This window comes from Sceloporus undulatus, chromosome 5, assembly GCF_019175285.1.
Source record: "Sceloporus undulatus isolate JIND9_A2432 ecotype Alabama chromosome 5, SceUnd_v1.1, whole genome shotgun sequence".
Taxonomy (NCBI): domain Eukaryota; kingdom Metazoa; phylum Chordata; class Lepidosauria; order Squamata; family Phrynosomatidae; genus Sceloporus; species Sceloporus undulatus.
The window spans coordinates 82,751,391-82,766,352 of NC_056526.1; the positions used below are offsets into that span (position 1 = coordinate 82,751,391).

Consider the following 14,962-nt stretch of genomic DNA (forward strand, 5'->3'; position numbering starts at 1 on the left):
TAAACGTAGCAAGAAAATGATAAATAAGGTTAGTGACCAGTGAGTGATCTCACTGGGACACCACTTCAAATTTTAAAAAATTGCCACATTACACAAGATACAAAAGTGAGAATGTGAGGCAAAACCCTAGAAATGGTGGCCAAGATATCTGTCCACAGATGGTTGAAAAACATCCAGGCCATGCAGAAAGCTTACTTTGGAGGGCAGGGTACTTCACCCAGGACATCCCAATTGTTAGGAAAATGGACTATATTTTGTCTAGCAGACTAAACATGGATATTTGTAGAGCAATGAGCTTGACAGATACTTGAAAGGTGAAAATAATCACTTATACTGAACACATGGCTCAATTTCCACTTTTTTAGGACTGGTTACAAAATATTTCCTTAGGTTAGTGAGGTACACTTGTGGCATTTTCTTGACATTTATATATACCATGTGGTATCATTTAGAAACAGTAATACCTTATGATCTGCTCATTATGAAAAGCTTTGTTCCTGTATAACAAAGCCAAGTGTGTGGAGGTTACAATAATTTGGACTATTTTCCATCAAGTTAAGTTGGGAGTCATATTTTGCCCTTTAAATGCCATGTGGATTTGTTATTCTAAAAGAACTGAAACATGAACACGATGAAGTCAGATGAAGGGGGGGAATTTTTTTCAGTATCTGGCACAAAAATGTCTGATGACAATGGGTTTCAGCTTAGTGAAGGGGGGGAAATGGCAAAAACGTTAACTGGCAAAAATAATTAGGTTGCTATTATATGGAATAAGATACTATCTTTGTTCATCAAAATAGAAAAGATTGGTCCAGGAGAACTGAGATAATTTATATTTTTTCCCCTCATGAGTAAGGGTTAAGTAGACATGGTCTGAGTTGGGTCTTGATCTGTGAATAAATGAATATATGATTGGCCCTTTGTTTCTACAGCAAAACAGCTTTACTATAGCATTTGTTGCTGAGGATTCAAGCTGAATACATCTGAAGATATCATTTTATTAAAATAATAATTAAAATAAAATAAAATATTTTATTAAAATAAAAAAATCCACCAGTGATACCTTTATTTGTCCAGCCAAAATGCACAGATGAATGCCACAGCTTGTTTCTGCCCAAAGGTAGGTGGTTGAGGAGCAGTGGTGTCACCCCCCCTTGGGATGTCATGGGGTGCAGACTGCACCCACCCACCCACCCCCGCATCCCCCTAGTGATGCCACTGTCCATAGTTCATTATTAGGGCTGATACTGTGGCCCAGAGCTTATAATTACTTCTCTCTGCCAGCTTTAATAAGTACTCTTAAAAAGGAGGAGGAAGACCAGTGCCCCCCTGGCCCTCCATCACAACATGAAACTATCAGCCTCCCATTTTTAACAGTAGGTCTGATGTTACTGTATTGTTAAGAGTTTCTGTGAACCGACCAATCTTCACTGTCATACAAGAGTCTAATGGTGGGAGGAATGTATAGGTCAGGGTTGTGTGTACATATGTGCCTTCAACTTGCCTGTCGATTTAGGGTGACCCCATGAATTTCTTAGGATTTTCTTAGGCAAGGAATACTCAGAGGTGGAATAGCATTGTCTTCCTCTGAAATATAGCCTACAGCACCTTGCCAATCCCTCATTCAGGATCAAGCCACTCTCAGAAACACAGGCAGCTACACAGTGCCTATATCTTAGCCACCTCTTAAATGCTATTATCATGCTTTGAGGAAACTCTAAACCATACATTAATGAGGACCAGCTTCAGCTGTTAGATTCCTACTGGAAGACACTTCTGGAAGGCCACATGATTGTTACCTCTGCCAGCAATTTAGGTTCTTAAAGCTGTTGAAGTACAGAGGTGGAAGAAGGGGCATTGGATGTCATGAAACTATTGTCCATTTATATGATAGTGAGACTTTTCTTGCCAATCATGAATAAAGACGTTAAGAAGTACTTTGGCTTATTCTTGGCTCATATTTAGCATTGCAGAAAGGAAATGACAGTCCAAACTCCATCGTATTCTGAACAATCAGATGTAGAAAGAAGTGGACAAAAGGAAACAGAATAGGTTCATGGGCTTCTATAGGCTAAATGTAAGCATTCCTTGGCAATCATCGCTGTATCTAGACAATACTGATGAAGATACTAGACAGCTAGCTGGTTGTCCATGGATAATGAGCCCGTGCCATTCATTAATTGACAGGAAATTGACGAACCTGGCCTTCACTTGTGACATTTCCGCACTAAACTAATTGGCACACATCTAGTCAGAAACACTGCCAGTGAAGCCTGACCTTGTTTTTTGTCTGTAAAGTTTACTTATTGAAAAGCTTCCCTCCCTTATTCTTGTCTGTCTGCTTTGTCATGGGACTTTCAACCCCAGGCTGAAGAGCAATTCATTTTCTTTCACAGATGGAGTTAGCAGTGGCTCCCCTCTGCAGGCGAGTGTCTGATCTGGGGAAGTCCTACAGACTCTTAAGATCATTCAGGTAAGTGGGATTCAGAATATTTCTAAACAGCAGGCACCACGATTTCCATTTTTTTTCATTAAACAAACTTTCATGATTTCTCATTTGCATGGGAATTTAATTAAAACCTTCTGGCAACATCGCATGTAAATTACAAATTGGTACGTGTTTTTTTTTTTCCATTTCCTTTTAACATTTTATCCAGTGTGACTGTGACTTGGAGAATTTTGTCATGCAAATGTCAGCTAAATTGTACCTCTGCTTTTGTTTTCGGTCTTGCAATAATAAGATGTGTAGTCACACTGGGGGCTTACCCCTTTAAAAACAGAATTTGATATGCAGTGTTGGGAAACTGTTTAATTAAAATAATAGGCAGTTAGTACAAACAATCACCTACGAAATTTAATAATAGGGTAGCATGAAGATTACGAAGGAAAGCAGCAAACAACTGTAAAAAGAAGGAGCAGATTTTGTTTTTCAGGGGCGATGCTTGCTTTTAGTACAGCATGAGCAAAGCTGGGCCTGTGCTTGGCTTCTGCTGCCTTTTGGTCTGGATTTTCAATGGTTCCAGTTTAGATCTATCAAGTTGTGATAAGTCACACTCTTATGGAGGAGCAAATTTTCCAGCGATGGAGGTGGAAATATGCTATATCATGGGTTGATTCCATCTTGTTGCTCTGAATAGGCAGGAAAAACAGGAGAAAAATCTCCTCTCAGCAAAAAGGAGAAAAATCTCCTCTCAGCAAAAAGTTGGAGTCAGTAAGAAGAGGAGACAGATTCAGTGACCTTGTGATTTTCTCTGAGTCCTTTCCATTTTGCCATAACAAGGAATGGTGGGGTGGCCACATTTGCATTGTACAAATGTCTGAAGGGGTGTCTAATCCAAGTCCAGTTTAAAGACAAAGAAACATACACATGAACAAAGGGGGCTTGGGGTTGCTTATCAAGAGTCATTGCCTGGTCAGCAGACAGAGTAGGCACAGTTGTGGGCAGTTTTCTCCCTTATGCATTGCATTCCTATTAAAATTGCAGTGATTATTTCCAACTTTGCATATATACATAGGCATATATTCTGGTTGTAAGTTGTTGTCAGAACTAGAGAAAACTCTCCCTCCCAGATACAGACAATCAGGCTTCGGTTGGTTAACAAAAGAACTTTATTGCTGCATTCTTCAGAGACAGAAGTTGCTAGTGAGACTAGTAAGATGTCTTGGTTAGAACTGAGGATATCAGGACACATCAAAGCATAATAAAGACATTTGAAAATTTATGACCCCACCCCACCAACTTGGCGCACTTTCACACCATTCCCATAACAACCTCTACATGCCCCCCCCCCAATCTATTCATTTCTCCGGCTGGCCAGCTTGTGGGATTCTATCTGCCAACCTGGTGATAAGCTGGAGCTTGGCTAGAAGGAAACCCTCCTACACAGTCCTTAGACTGGCCTCATCTTTCTAGGCTTTACAGAGCAGTTGAACCCCTGCATCCCATCCTAGCCCAACATACCAAACACATGCAATGGAACAACACATTTTATTACACACTACTACACGTCTGCTACATGCCCACTACACCAAAACAAATAGAACATGGCAGAATTGGTAGAGTCTGACAGCTGTCTTGAGTCCCATGCCAAAGGAAAGGGGTGGGGGAATATAAATAGAATAAAAATAAAAATAGATAAATTTGGCATTTGCAAAGTTTAGGCATGTGTGTCTCTTTTTGGTGTGTTATGCAAGCGGTTACCTTGTCATTCAATTTTGGGGACAAAGTAAAGTGCTAAATATGGAGACCTCATTGTGTGGGCATTTTGTGGTGGGAATTCCCTTGAGAGAGACCTAAAGAGGAAATGTTAAATGACCATCCATCCACCATGACCAACATTTTACTCATAAATGGTAATGCAAACATAATATTCTTCTCTTTTAACTGTATCATACTGTTTGTGCTTTCTTCCCCATGCAGACCAATGCTGTTCCAAACTAGTGAGCATATTGCCAATAGCCCGGCCGTGGGAGATGTTATTCCATTCAGTACTGTTATTCAGTTCCTATTTACAAGGGCACCACCTGAATTAAAATCTCCATTCCAGGTAATGAGATTATGCTATCTTTTCATGTTAAACCCTCCATCAAGAGCAAAAAGCCATTTATCTCTAATTGCTGTAACAAGTGCTATTCAAGATGCAGCTTGCCTGGTTTGATTGTATAAGATTATAGCAGAAGGTTGAAGACATTTTATATTCTTTGTAACATCTGGCAGTAGAGCAGAAGTAATATTTTTAAACAAAAGCATCATAGAAGCTGCTCTTCCCCTCTTTTATGCATTTCCCCATTATTCAACTCTACATTAGTGATAATTGTAAGTCAAAATGCAACAGGGGAAAAAAAAGAATAATGTTCAAAAGTGATGGAACCGGTGTAACAACATAATTATTTCTTAGATTTAGAGCAGAAACTTGGAATCCTTGGCCCTCTGGATAATTTTGGACTGTAACTCCCAGAAGCCACCAGCCAGCCTGGCCAATGGCAAGAGTTTCAGGGAGCTGCAGTCTAAAATGAACTGAAGGACTAAAAAACCACTACCCTGATCTAGATTTGGGTGTTTCAAATGCTTCTAGGTAGTGGACTGCAGTAGCCACAGAGCAAAGCAAAACAGGTTTTAGCCCATTTATAAGCAAAATCCAGTTGAGCCCAATTAACTGGTTGTTCTACACTTTTCCAGAACGATTGCTAGAGCCAAAAATAAAATAAAGTTCAATGCTGTTAAGCATCATACTCTGGATTGCTACAGGCAACGTATTGTTAGACATTTTCTCAAGATTTTTGTGAACTCCACCAATCTGCTTTAGTACATGAAAATGCCAGGGATGTGAGTACATGAACTACTTCTGAAAATCTCTTGGGTTTTTTTGTGTGTGCGTTTATTGCCATAAAAGAGAGCTGAATGGACCATTGCGCGTTATTCCCGGTGGCTTGATGACCATCCATCAGAGAAGGACAGGCTCATTTTAATACGGTAAGAAGCTTTTTACATTAAAAGTTAATTCAGTGATGTTCCAGTTTTATAACCCGGATACTCTGATCTTTTCTGTCCCACCACTTTGGCTAATACATTAGGTTGCCACCTCCCTTGAAAGATACTTGTTTGGTACACAGTTTAAATGAAAATTACTGTAAGCTTCGCAGCTTCCTGCAAACAATTATGAATGCATTACTTTCAGAGGATAAATAGCTGCAGACCAGTAAGGTGATAGTTTATTTGACTTTCTTTGATGAACAGAGAGGTACCTTTCAAATTATGCAGAACTCCTACTCTGGAAGAAATTGATATTCTTTATTTTGTAGTTGTCTATGGATTCAACTAGTTGTATTTTGTGGTGATGCCCTGTGTCGAACTGCCTCTATGAATTTTATTTTAAATAAAGCAATACCTCTGGGGCTGTAATCCTATGAAGGTACAGTTAAATGTTCTACTGAAGTCAAGTGACTTCTTTTCAGGTTAAGTATGTTTTAAGTTCAAGTTTCTTCTTTCTCTGGTGGGGGAAAAAACAAAAGATGGAAGAAAGAATGTTTGGTGAGCAATTTTTGTGGAAGAAAAACAATTGCATTATATTTTAATTTAAACACATGCATACACATATGCATACACACTTAAGCATATAAAAGAAATAGCATAGGTCCCAGTGCAAACTTAAGGCACAGGCACCTATTTCCATTTTTCTTGGCACTTAAAATGGAGATTGCAAAGCACAGTTAACAGTAAAGGCTTGTTTTTTTAGTTTCTGGAATAACAGACTTCGGAGAATTTCCCTCTCTGAAAAGTTAATACATCAACTCACCTTCACCAAAGTACTTACTAGAGACAGTATGACTAAAAATTGGTTTTTATCATTGATATAAACCCACTTCTTCAGTTACAATACCGAGTATAACTGGACTGGAAGTGGGCTAGAATGTAATAGGGTTTGGAAAGATACAAATCATGTAGCAGAAAAGACTGGCTAAAATCTGCTTAGAGATAGGCAAAGTTTTGTGCCCCTACCAGCCACCTGAGAGCTAGAGTGGAGTAGTAGCTTGAGTATTCAACTAGATTTCTGAGAGACCAGGTTTTGAATTCCCACTCAGCCATGGAGAGCAATGGGATGACCCTCAGCAAGTCACAGTTTGTCAGCCTTAGAAGAAAGCAATGGCAAACCCTCTCTGCACAAATCTAGCCAAGAAGACCCCATGATAGATTCATTTTAGAGTTGCCGTAACTCAGAAATGACTTGAAGGCACACAAGAACAACAAAAAGAGCATACACCAAAGCCCCTGGGAATGATTTATTTTAATCTATGCAATCTTTCAGCCTAAAATGCCCCCAAATAATGCAAAACAACCTGAAAATGTGCTGGAATTGTATGACTTTGCCTCTAGGACTCCTCCACTTCCAAAAATATCCCCCAAACCCAGCTGAAAACAAGCACTGGTAAAAATGTCATGTCACTTCCAGCTTGACCGCAGCAAGACTATACAACCCACTAAAGTGTTCCCTGCCTCCTGCACATTTTGAAAAGGGTTTGTCTGCATCACTGGCACTGTAATGATGTGTGCATAATGTATCAGGGAAAGGGCTACGACTAAGTGGCAGAATACACACTTTATGTGCAATACTCCTCAGGTGCAATCCCATTAATGTGTCTCAAGGGTCAGGAAAAGCACTTCTACCTCAGGCCGTAAAGAGTAGATCCTACTCAGATTAAGTAATAGGCTCAGCGTGGATATCTCAGTCTCTTATTTTATGGTTTGTTTTCCCTTTCAAATCTCTTTATTGCAACTGAAATCTACAAACGCAGGCCTAAATCTGGACCAGTAACTTGAATCAAGAGGCATTTCATCTTGTATTGGCTCTGGGCAGTCCTTGAAAAAGTTAAATTTGGGGGATAAGACTCCCACAACTCACCCATGTTAGTAAAAAGCAATTTTTCCAAGCTCAGATCTTGTGGCATATTTAGTTCCAAACTGATTTACAGGTCTTATTAAGAGCTGAGCTGGACTGGACTTCAGTTTAGATGTCCAAGTATTTGTGTTTTTGTCATTGAGCAATGGTCAAATGACAAGGTAGTCCTGAAATGTTTTCTGCTTTTTACCCTATGAATATACACCCCAGGACACAAAAAATGTTAAGGAAGACTTGCAATCCATGAACTATTCCACAGGGCAGAGCTGAGGGCAGTATTTACCCTCAGAGTTGGTCAGAACTATAGAACTGTTGTCAAGAGAGGGCTGAAGTTTAGCTTCTTAAATATGCTCATTTTTCATCCTGCCAGGGACCTTGCAAGGCCAGATTATTTAGTGTTTGCTCTCCATTAAACTGGAAATGAATTGCATGGGGCAAACATAGGAGCTGAAAGCAAAACCATCTCTCATAGATTGGCTGAAATGCAAATGTAATATCAGTCTTCTTTTAATTCTCACTAGAGCTATGTCAGAATGTTTGTATTAAAACAATACAATTGCCTTGGGTGGCGAGTGGAGTGCCCTCTCCTACAAAGTTCCTCACCTAATTCAAATTTCATCTCTGACACTTATGATCTGGGATATGCCTGAAATGTTTGACTTTGGTCTGTTATACTGATAGAGACCCTCTTTCAGCCTCAGCCTACGTTCTTGCAAGCTGCATTTCAGCGTCAAGTGAGCCACAGGTAAATGAGGAGAACTAAAAAAGCAGCATATTTTAGCAGAAAGTTATTGTAACCAAATTTCAGGAAAGGCATTTCAACCATTAACATGGGGGACAAGCTCATAAGAGAGCTAGGAAACCACCAAAAAGAGCATGGCCATGTGGGGATCCTACAAGGACCAGGCCTGTGTGCCAAGAGGGATGGATTTGGTTCCAGGGTCCCAAGGTGTCCTATGCCTGCCCTATTATGTCTTCTCCTCTTAAAGATAACTCCCATTGCTCCTTGCATCTGGAACTAGCAAGTGTCAATGTAATAAGAATCCAATAAATGTCCTGTTCCCACAAACGCAGATCAGTTCTCATGCCTAATTCTTAAATGTATATTCCACTTTTGGTAGAATTCAAACGCAGTATAGGCAGTGCAGTTTGAGACTTCAGAGCACTGGAAGTTCAACAGTAAGCTCAATGCACTTGCCGATTATACAACGTTGTTTCAAAGGGCTTGTTCCATGCTCTTGAATAAGATGCTTTTGCTCAGTCAAGCAAAAGTAATGCCAGCCAATGATATTTAAAAATGACTCAACAAAACATTTAAACAAAACATCCCATCCAAGCAGCCCAATATCACCTCTAGTTCGTAAAATGCATAATTATTTTCTTGCTAGAAAGCCATTATGATTGATTTGTCAGAGTAGGCTCTAATGCAGTTTGAAATTGCCTCTCCTAATGTACTGCACTTGCCAACTTCAAACTGGGTTCTTGGCTCTTCCATTGCTGTTTCTTCGTATATAATTATTTCTTTCAGCACTTGGATTAAGTAAATGGAGGCTCAAAAGGCTGTATTTTACATAAAGTATAATGGTCTGTTTAGTTTTTATGACTTTCTCGCTCTTTCTCTTCTGGAGTTTGACCTCTCTTTTAAAAAAAATATTAAAATCCTATTTCAGTTCCATGCCTGCTAAATCGATCTGTTAATCCTTTGCTGTGAGAGCAAAGATCAGAAGGTTACAGTCATCTTTGGACAGTTATATAAGGCATCAGAAGTTCAAGTGCCTCCATTTGCACTCTGTGTAACTTCCAAAACAAAGAGCAGCATATTAAATAAATGTGCATACCCCTCACATAGATGCACAACCTACACATCTGGCCATGGGGAGACATGGCATTTTTGGTGGCAGCATGCAAACAGCGTGATCAGAGGCACTTATACTCCCCCCCTCCTTCTCATAGGTTAAATACCAGATGTAGAGAACAAGTCCAATAACATCCAAACAAATGATACCTTTATGGGGACTACTAAAATGCACAATTACATGTTGCAAACTTTTGAAGACACAGTGGCTTCTTCATCAGGCAAACCAGAGAAGAAAAATTGAAGGTGTTAGTCATAGTCCTGTATTTCTGTTTCTGGTCTTAGTTCAGATGGTAAAGAGGGCTATCTGCAGGCTGGCACCTCCTTTAGATATCCCAAAACTGTCTAGAGCAGTGGTCCCCAAATTGTGCCCTTTAAGGGATTTTGGACTTCAGCTTCCAGAATCCCAGACTATTGGCCAACATGGCTGAGGCTTCTGGGAGCTGAAGTCCAAACTCTCTTAAAGGGCACAGTTTGGGGGCCACTGGTCTAGAGCTTTAGTGATGAACTACACAGGAATGGACCAGGGGCCAGTAAACTGAAAGAGCAATAGAAAAACAAACTTCCCCTCAAATGGTGCTGGTCAGATCGGAGAACAAGATTTATGTGAGAGTTCATTGTTGATGTTTGATATTGTTGTTGTTGTTGTTGCTGGCATGATTAAGAAAATATTAACAACTGTCCAGTGTATTGTTATCTCACACTGGTCAGCATCCTGTTAGTTGTGCGACACATGCAGAACAAGGTATTCACCACTCTGCAACAGACTTGCTCAGCTGACATTGGCAGAAGCAGAGTTGTGCCATGTTGTGCATTACAGTTGCATATTGTGCATTGAATGGTGGCACCCAGCCATTGACATGTGTTGTGAAATGTTGCTGTTCTGCCTGGGGGTTGTGTAGTGCTGGCATAGCACTATGCACTTATATCCCAAACAACATTTTTGTTGCAAACAATACAGTAATAGTAAAAGGCTGAGTGATGGTTTAAAAAAGAGGTGGGACAACCCTCCAGATGTGGCTGGACTCTGGCTCCTATCAGCCCTGGACAGCATACCTAATGATGAGAAATGCCAGGAGTTGCAGTTCAGCAGTCTCTAGAGGACTGCATTTATCCCATGTCTGATTTAGAAAGAAGCCTTTTCTAAATGAGTATACACAAGTATGGGTAAATGCTGTTATGTACCTAAGTTATCATGTCAGTCTGTGGAAGTCTGACCTCACTGCTTGAGATCAGTAACGTCTGAGAGTATTTAGTGGGGCTAAGAAGCTGAAGCTTAATCCAGACAGGATGGAGATGCTCCAAGTCAAATGTAGTACTGTAATGATTTGACGTTAATGAGTATCAGCCTGTATTGAACAGGATTGCCCTCGCCTTCAGTATTTGAGTTCTCTTTGGGTGAGTTCCTGCCCTCAGCATTGCTCCTGGCTTCTCAGCCGTGAGGAGAAGGGCTTTTGCTTAACATTGGCTCCTGCCCCAGCTGCAACTATTTCTGGTAAAGCACACACACCTGAATTACATCTAGAGTGGACCACTACAATGTAATCTATGTGAGTCTGCCTCTGTAGATCATCCAAAAGCTATCAGGTCAAAGGATCTGATCAGACCAGCACCATTTGAGGGGAAGCTTGTTTTTCCGTTGCTCTTTCAGTTTACTGGCCTCTGTCTATTCTTGTGCAGTTCAAGGTGCTGATTATCACTAAGGCGCTAGATGGTTTTAGGATATCTAAAGGACCATCCTCTCCCCTCTGATCCTCTTTGCCTAGTGGAGTCCTTCTGTTGATCTCATCTTTTGATTTACTTGACAGGAATGTGCAGAAAGATCATTTTACCAGCAGCATTTAGAAAGTGGAATTCTCTGCCCCAAGATAATTGCTTTGGCATTTTCTCTTAATTTTGGTTCCCTCTGAAGACTTTGTTGCTGAAACCTATTTTTGACTGATCTACTGCTTGAGCCTAAATTGACTATATGCTTTCTTAATTTACGTATATGTGTGCCTATGTGTGCATGCACCCTCAAGTCACCTCTTGATACATGGCAACCCCATAAATTTCATGGAGTTTTCTCAGGCAAGGAACATTCAGAAGTGATTTTGCCAATTCCTTCCTCTGAAATACAGCCTACAGAACCTGGTGTTTTTTGGCAGTCTCTCATCCAAGGACTGACCTCGCTTAGTTTCCAAAATCAGACAGGATCTAGCGCCTTCAGGGTATTTAGGGCAGATTTTTCAAGTGAGACCTGTAAAATTATGTTGCAGTAAATCCTTGCCTCCTAACAGGAGAAGTCCTGTTCAGGGTTTTAGTGAGCCATGTCCTTTTCCCCACTGCTCATCCCTCAGACCCTCACCTCCAACCTTTGTATTCTGCAAAATTGCAAGTTGTCAGGCATGATTTCAGAAAAGGGGAGTCAGCATTTTATTACGCTTGAATTTACAAAAACGTGCCACTGCATATCTAGCAAGTTCACCAAGTGTGCAAAAACAGCTGTGTTTTGAGGCAGTCCTTCTGAATTTTCAAACCGATTGACAGCCAAAATACATGACTTAACTATTAGAGGGACCATTTAGTACCTGAAAGGAAAAGTTACAGCCTGTTTCTGCTTCTGTGCTCCTTTTTCTTTTCCGCAGACACCTGGAACAGGAGTTCTGAACTGCTGTTCAAGAGAGCGTTTCAATAGAAAAAAAAGCTAGATAGTACAAGAGGGCTTCCAGCTTCAGATCTGGGGAACACACTGTTCTAAAGAGATGAAAGTAGTGTTACCTCTGTTCTCCTCCTCCTTGAAATGATCTCATAAATCAAAGGTGGAGATTGTGTGGCCCTCCAGATTTTGCTGAGCTACAGCTGCTATAGGTAGTATTACCAGTGGTGAGGAATGTTGGGGACTGCAGTTAACATCTGGAGGTTACATATATCATTCTCCTTCCTTTCCCCTTTTCTTCCTATGCTACTAATATGTGTGCTCTGGTGCAGTGGTGTCACTGTGGAGCTGCAGTGGGTGCGGGCTACACCGGGTGACACTTGGTTGGGCCCTCTTCCCCCTTTGATGCCCAAGGGCCAAATGCACACCCTTTCCAGCTGCTCCATAGCTAGGCTGGCTCCCTGGGAAGAAGCCCAATGATGGAGCAGCTGTCCATCTATTTTAATGCTACACTACTTGAGCAGTGCTTTCCCAGGGTATTGAACAGGACTGCCAGCAGTTTCTGTCCCAAAAACGAGGATGTGAAGCTATTTAGAAAGATTAAGAGGCAATACAGTAAATGGAAACAATAAATACTGTGCAGCCTTAATTCAAATTACTAACTGAAATGGGATACCTATTCTGAAGAATGCTTCCATGCTGTGCTTGAAAAAAGGCAGGCATAATTAGGCTATTTGTCAGGTAATGCTGTAAAGTATTTCTTTTTAAATGAAAAGTGGAGCTTGGATATTGAACACACTCCTAAAAATAATGATCCTGCTGTATATGTGTATGTGCTAGAAACATACGTGGGACTCTTTAGTGCCAATTTGGAGCTTTGAGGCTTTTTTTCTGCATTACTGAATAATCCAAACCCACCAGGCATCCCATAATCAATATGGTAGCATCATAATAGCACAGATTCAGTCCACTTTGGGAATAGTGGGAAACAAATTCTTTTTGTTGCCTTGATGTGGGGGAGGAGGGGGAGAACAAAATGCATCCCATTGCCCAGGCAATGAAGGTAATCCTTACTGCACTGTGCTGGTAGCTTCATAGTCTGCTAGCACTGTATGGGAGGATTTATGTCCTGTTTCCCAGCTTATCATACAAAAATCTACTTGATTATTGAGACAGAATGTGAGTGGGGATGCATATTCAGATGTATTTCTATCCAGTGTGCTATATTTGTCAACTCTTCTGACTAAGAGCCCTGTGTAAGTGTTTGCTCACATGTGAGGGCTAAACTGGGAAGATGTAGGCACACGTGCAAGGCCGTCCCCCTCTCCACGACTGTCTTCAGAGAGCCCTGTATGTTTATATCTGAAAGCGGTTGATAAGCATAGCCTTCCCATATTTTGAAAGTCTGTGAAGACAAGAATATCAGCTGCAACTGAGCAGGTGCTCACATTCTCACATTGGTTATGGCTGGCATTCTGCATTGCAGATGCAGATTCATAACCTAACGTTTCAAACCCATAAACTCTCCATATTCAGATATGGTTTGTATTTATGATCATGGCACTACTGCCATAATCATAAATGCCCCCAACAACCACCAGAAACTCCAGGCTGGCGCTCTGAGCGACAGGAGTTTTGTAGCCCATTTCAGTGGGGCACTTCAGGAAGATGTGGCATGACATGGTGTGCCACAGCTCCGGGGGCAGGAGATGGGCTGTTGGCTGTGCCATCTTGAAGTGCCACACTTGACCACATTGCCGAGCTCCATCAGTCAGAACTCCCTGGAGTTTAAGGGGTGTCATTTATGTAGCTACAAATGCAATACAGGATCTCTGCCTACATTTATAACCCACCATTTCCCACTGAGTTTAAGGTGACTGACATAGAACTCCTTCTCCCTACTTGTAACCCTCTGAGGTAGGTCTGATGCAGTGACCAGCTAAGGTTGCCTAGTGAGGTAAATGACCAATTTCCTAAGCCCTAGTCCAGTGGTATAACTCCTACATTGCACTGGCTAACTATAGAATAACAGTTCTAGTCCTCACATGTTGCAAGTGAATACCTGCAGAAGGCTTAGCAGGCAATGTGCATTCTTCCCTCCCCAGAACAATTTCAAATCTTTTGGTCTGGAAAAACCACAAGTTGGCTTTTTTGCAACCAGCCACAACAAAAAGTACCCTGTCCTGTTCAGCGTTACCTGCAAATATTCTCTAGCTTCAAAACTTAACTGTGGCTCAACCAACGGTTGGTATTCAGGGGAACTGATGGGTGTATATAAACACTACTGTTGGATGCCTTTGTTCTGGCAAATGAGGCCATGGCTGAGTTCATAGCAGTAAGTGAATGGGCACTTAAGCTGATCCCTATTAAAAGCTCACTTCACAATAGGTACTATACAAACAAATGTTTGATCTTTAAATGTTTCTTTCCTTTAAACAGAGGTGCACTGGAAGCTTATGTTCAGTCTGTAAGAAGTAGAGAAGGAAAGGAATTTGCACCGGTCTATCCCATAATGATACAATTGCTGCAGAAAGCCCTATCTACTGTTCAGTAAAATGCTTCTTGGAAGATCCTGGGACTCCAATGATACAGTCAAAACAGCACTGGTAGCATAATACTTCAGAATCAACATGAACAGTCTCACCTTCTTTCTCTCAAGCATCTACCATGAGCTGTGTACAGGAATCAGAAACACTTTACAGTCTTCTACTTTTCTGGCATAAAAACCTCTGTGATCTTCTTGTGCTATCTCTTGGTTTTAGAAACCAGGTAGCATTTTTATGACAAGCTTTTGTTTTCTGCATTTGATTTAAAAAAGGATCTTAACAGGATTTCCATGTGAATAAGACTGAAATCTACAAAACCCACATTTATGTGATTATTCATTTGCTTTTCAGCAAGAATCCTACAGCTTCAAACTAACTTATTTTATCTTTCTTATGATTTAAATCTGCATATAATAAAGAATTATATACAGTGTTTTGATTCTGTGCTCATTTTGTGTTATAATTGGATAACTACCTAAGAAAAATGTACTTCTTGCTTTTCTATCGTTCCTTCAGTTAAGCAACC

At 40.7% G+C, this 14,962-nt stretch overlaps 1 protein-coding gene across 1 annotated transcript in view; it reads left to right on the forward strand.

The window, feature by feature from the left end:
- Positions 1–14,869, forward strand: part of COG5 (component of oligomeric golgi complex 5) — a 183,190-nt gene extending 168,321 nt beyond the window's left edge. Inside the window, exons 19-22 of the mRNA XM_042470844.1 lie at positions 2,397–2,473; positions 4,421–4,547; positions 5,394–5,473; positions 14,330–14,869. Coding sequence (XP_042326778.1) covers positions 2,397–2,473; positions 4,421–4,547; positions 5,394–5,473; positions 14,330–14,444 — 399 coding nt within the window. The 3' untranslated portion in view covers positions 14,445–14,869. The remainder of the gene's footprint in view (positions 1–2,396; positions 2,474–4,420; positions 4,548–5,393; positions 5,474–14,329) is intronic.
- The last annotated feature ends 93 nt before the right edge of the window (positions 14,870–14,962 follow it).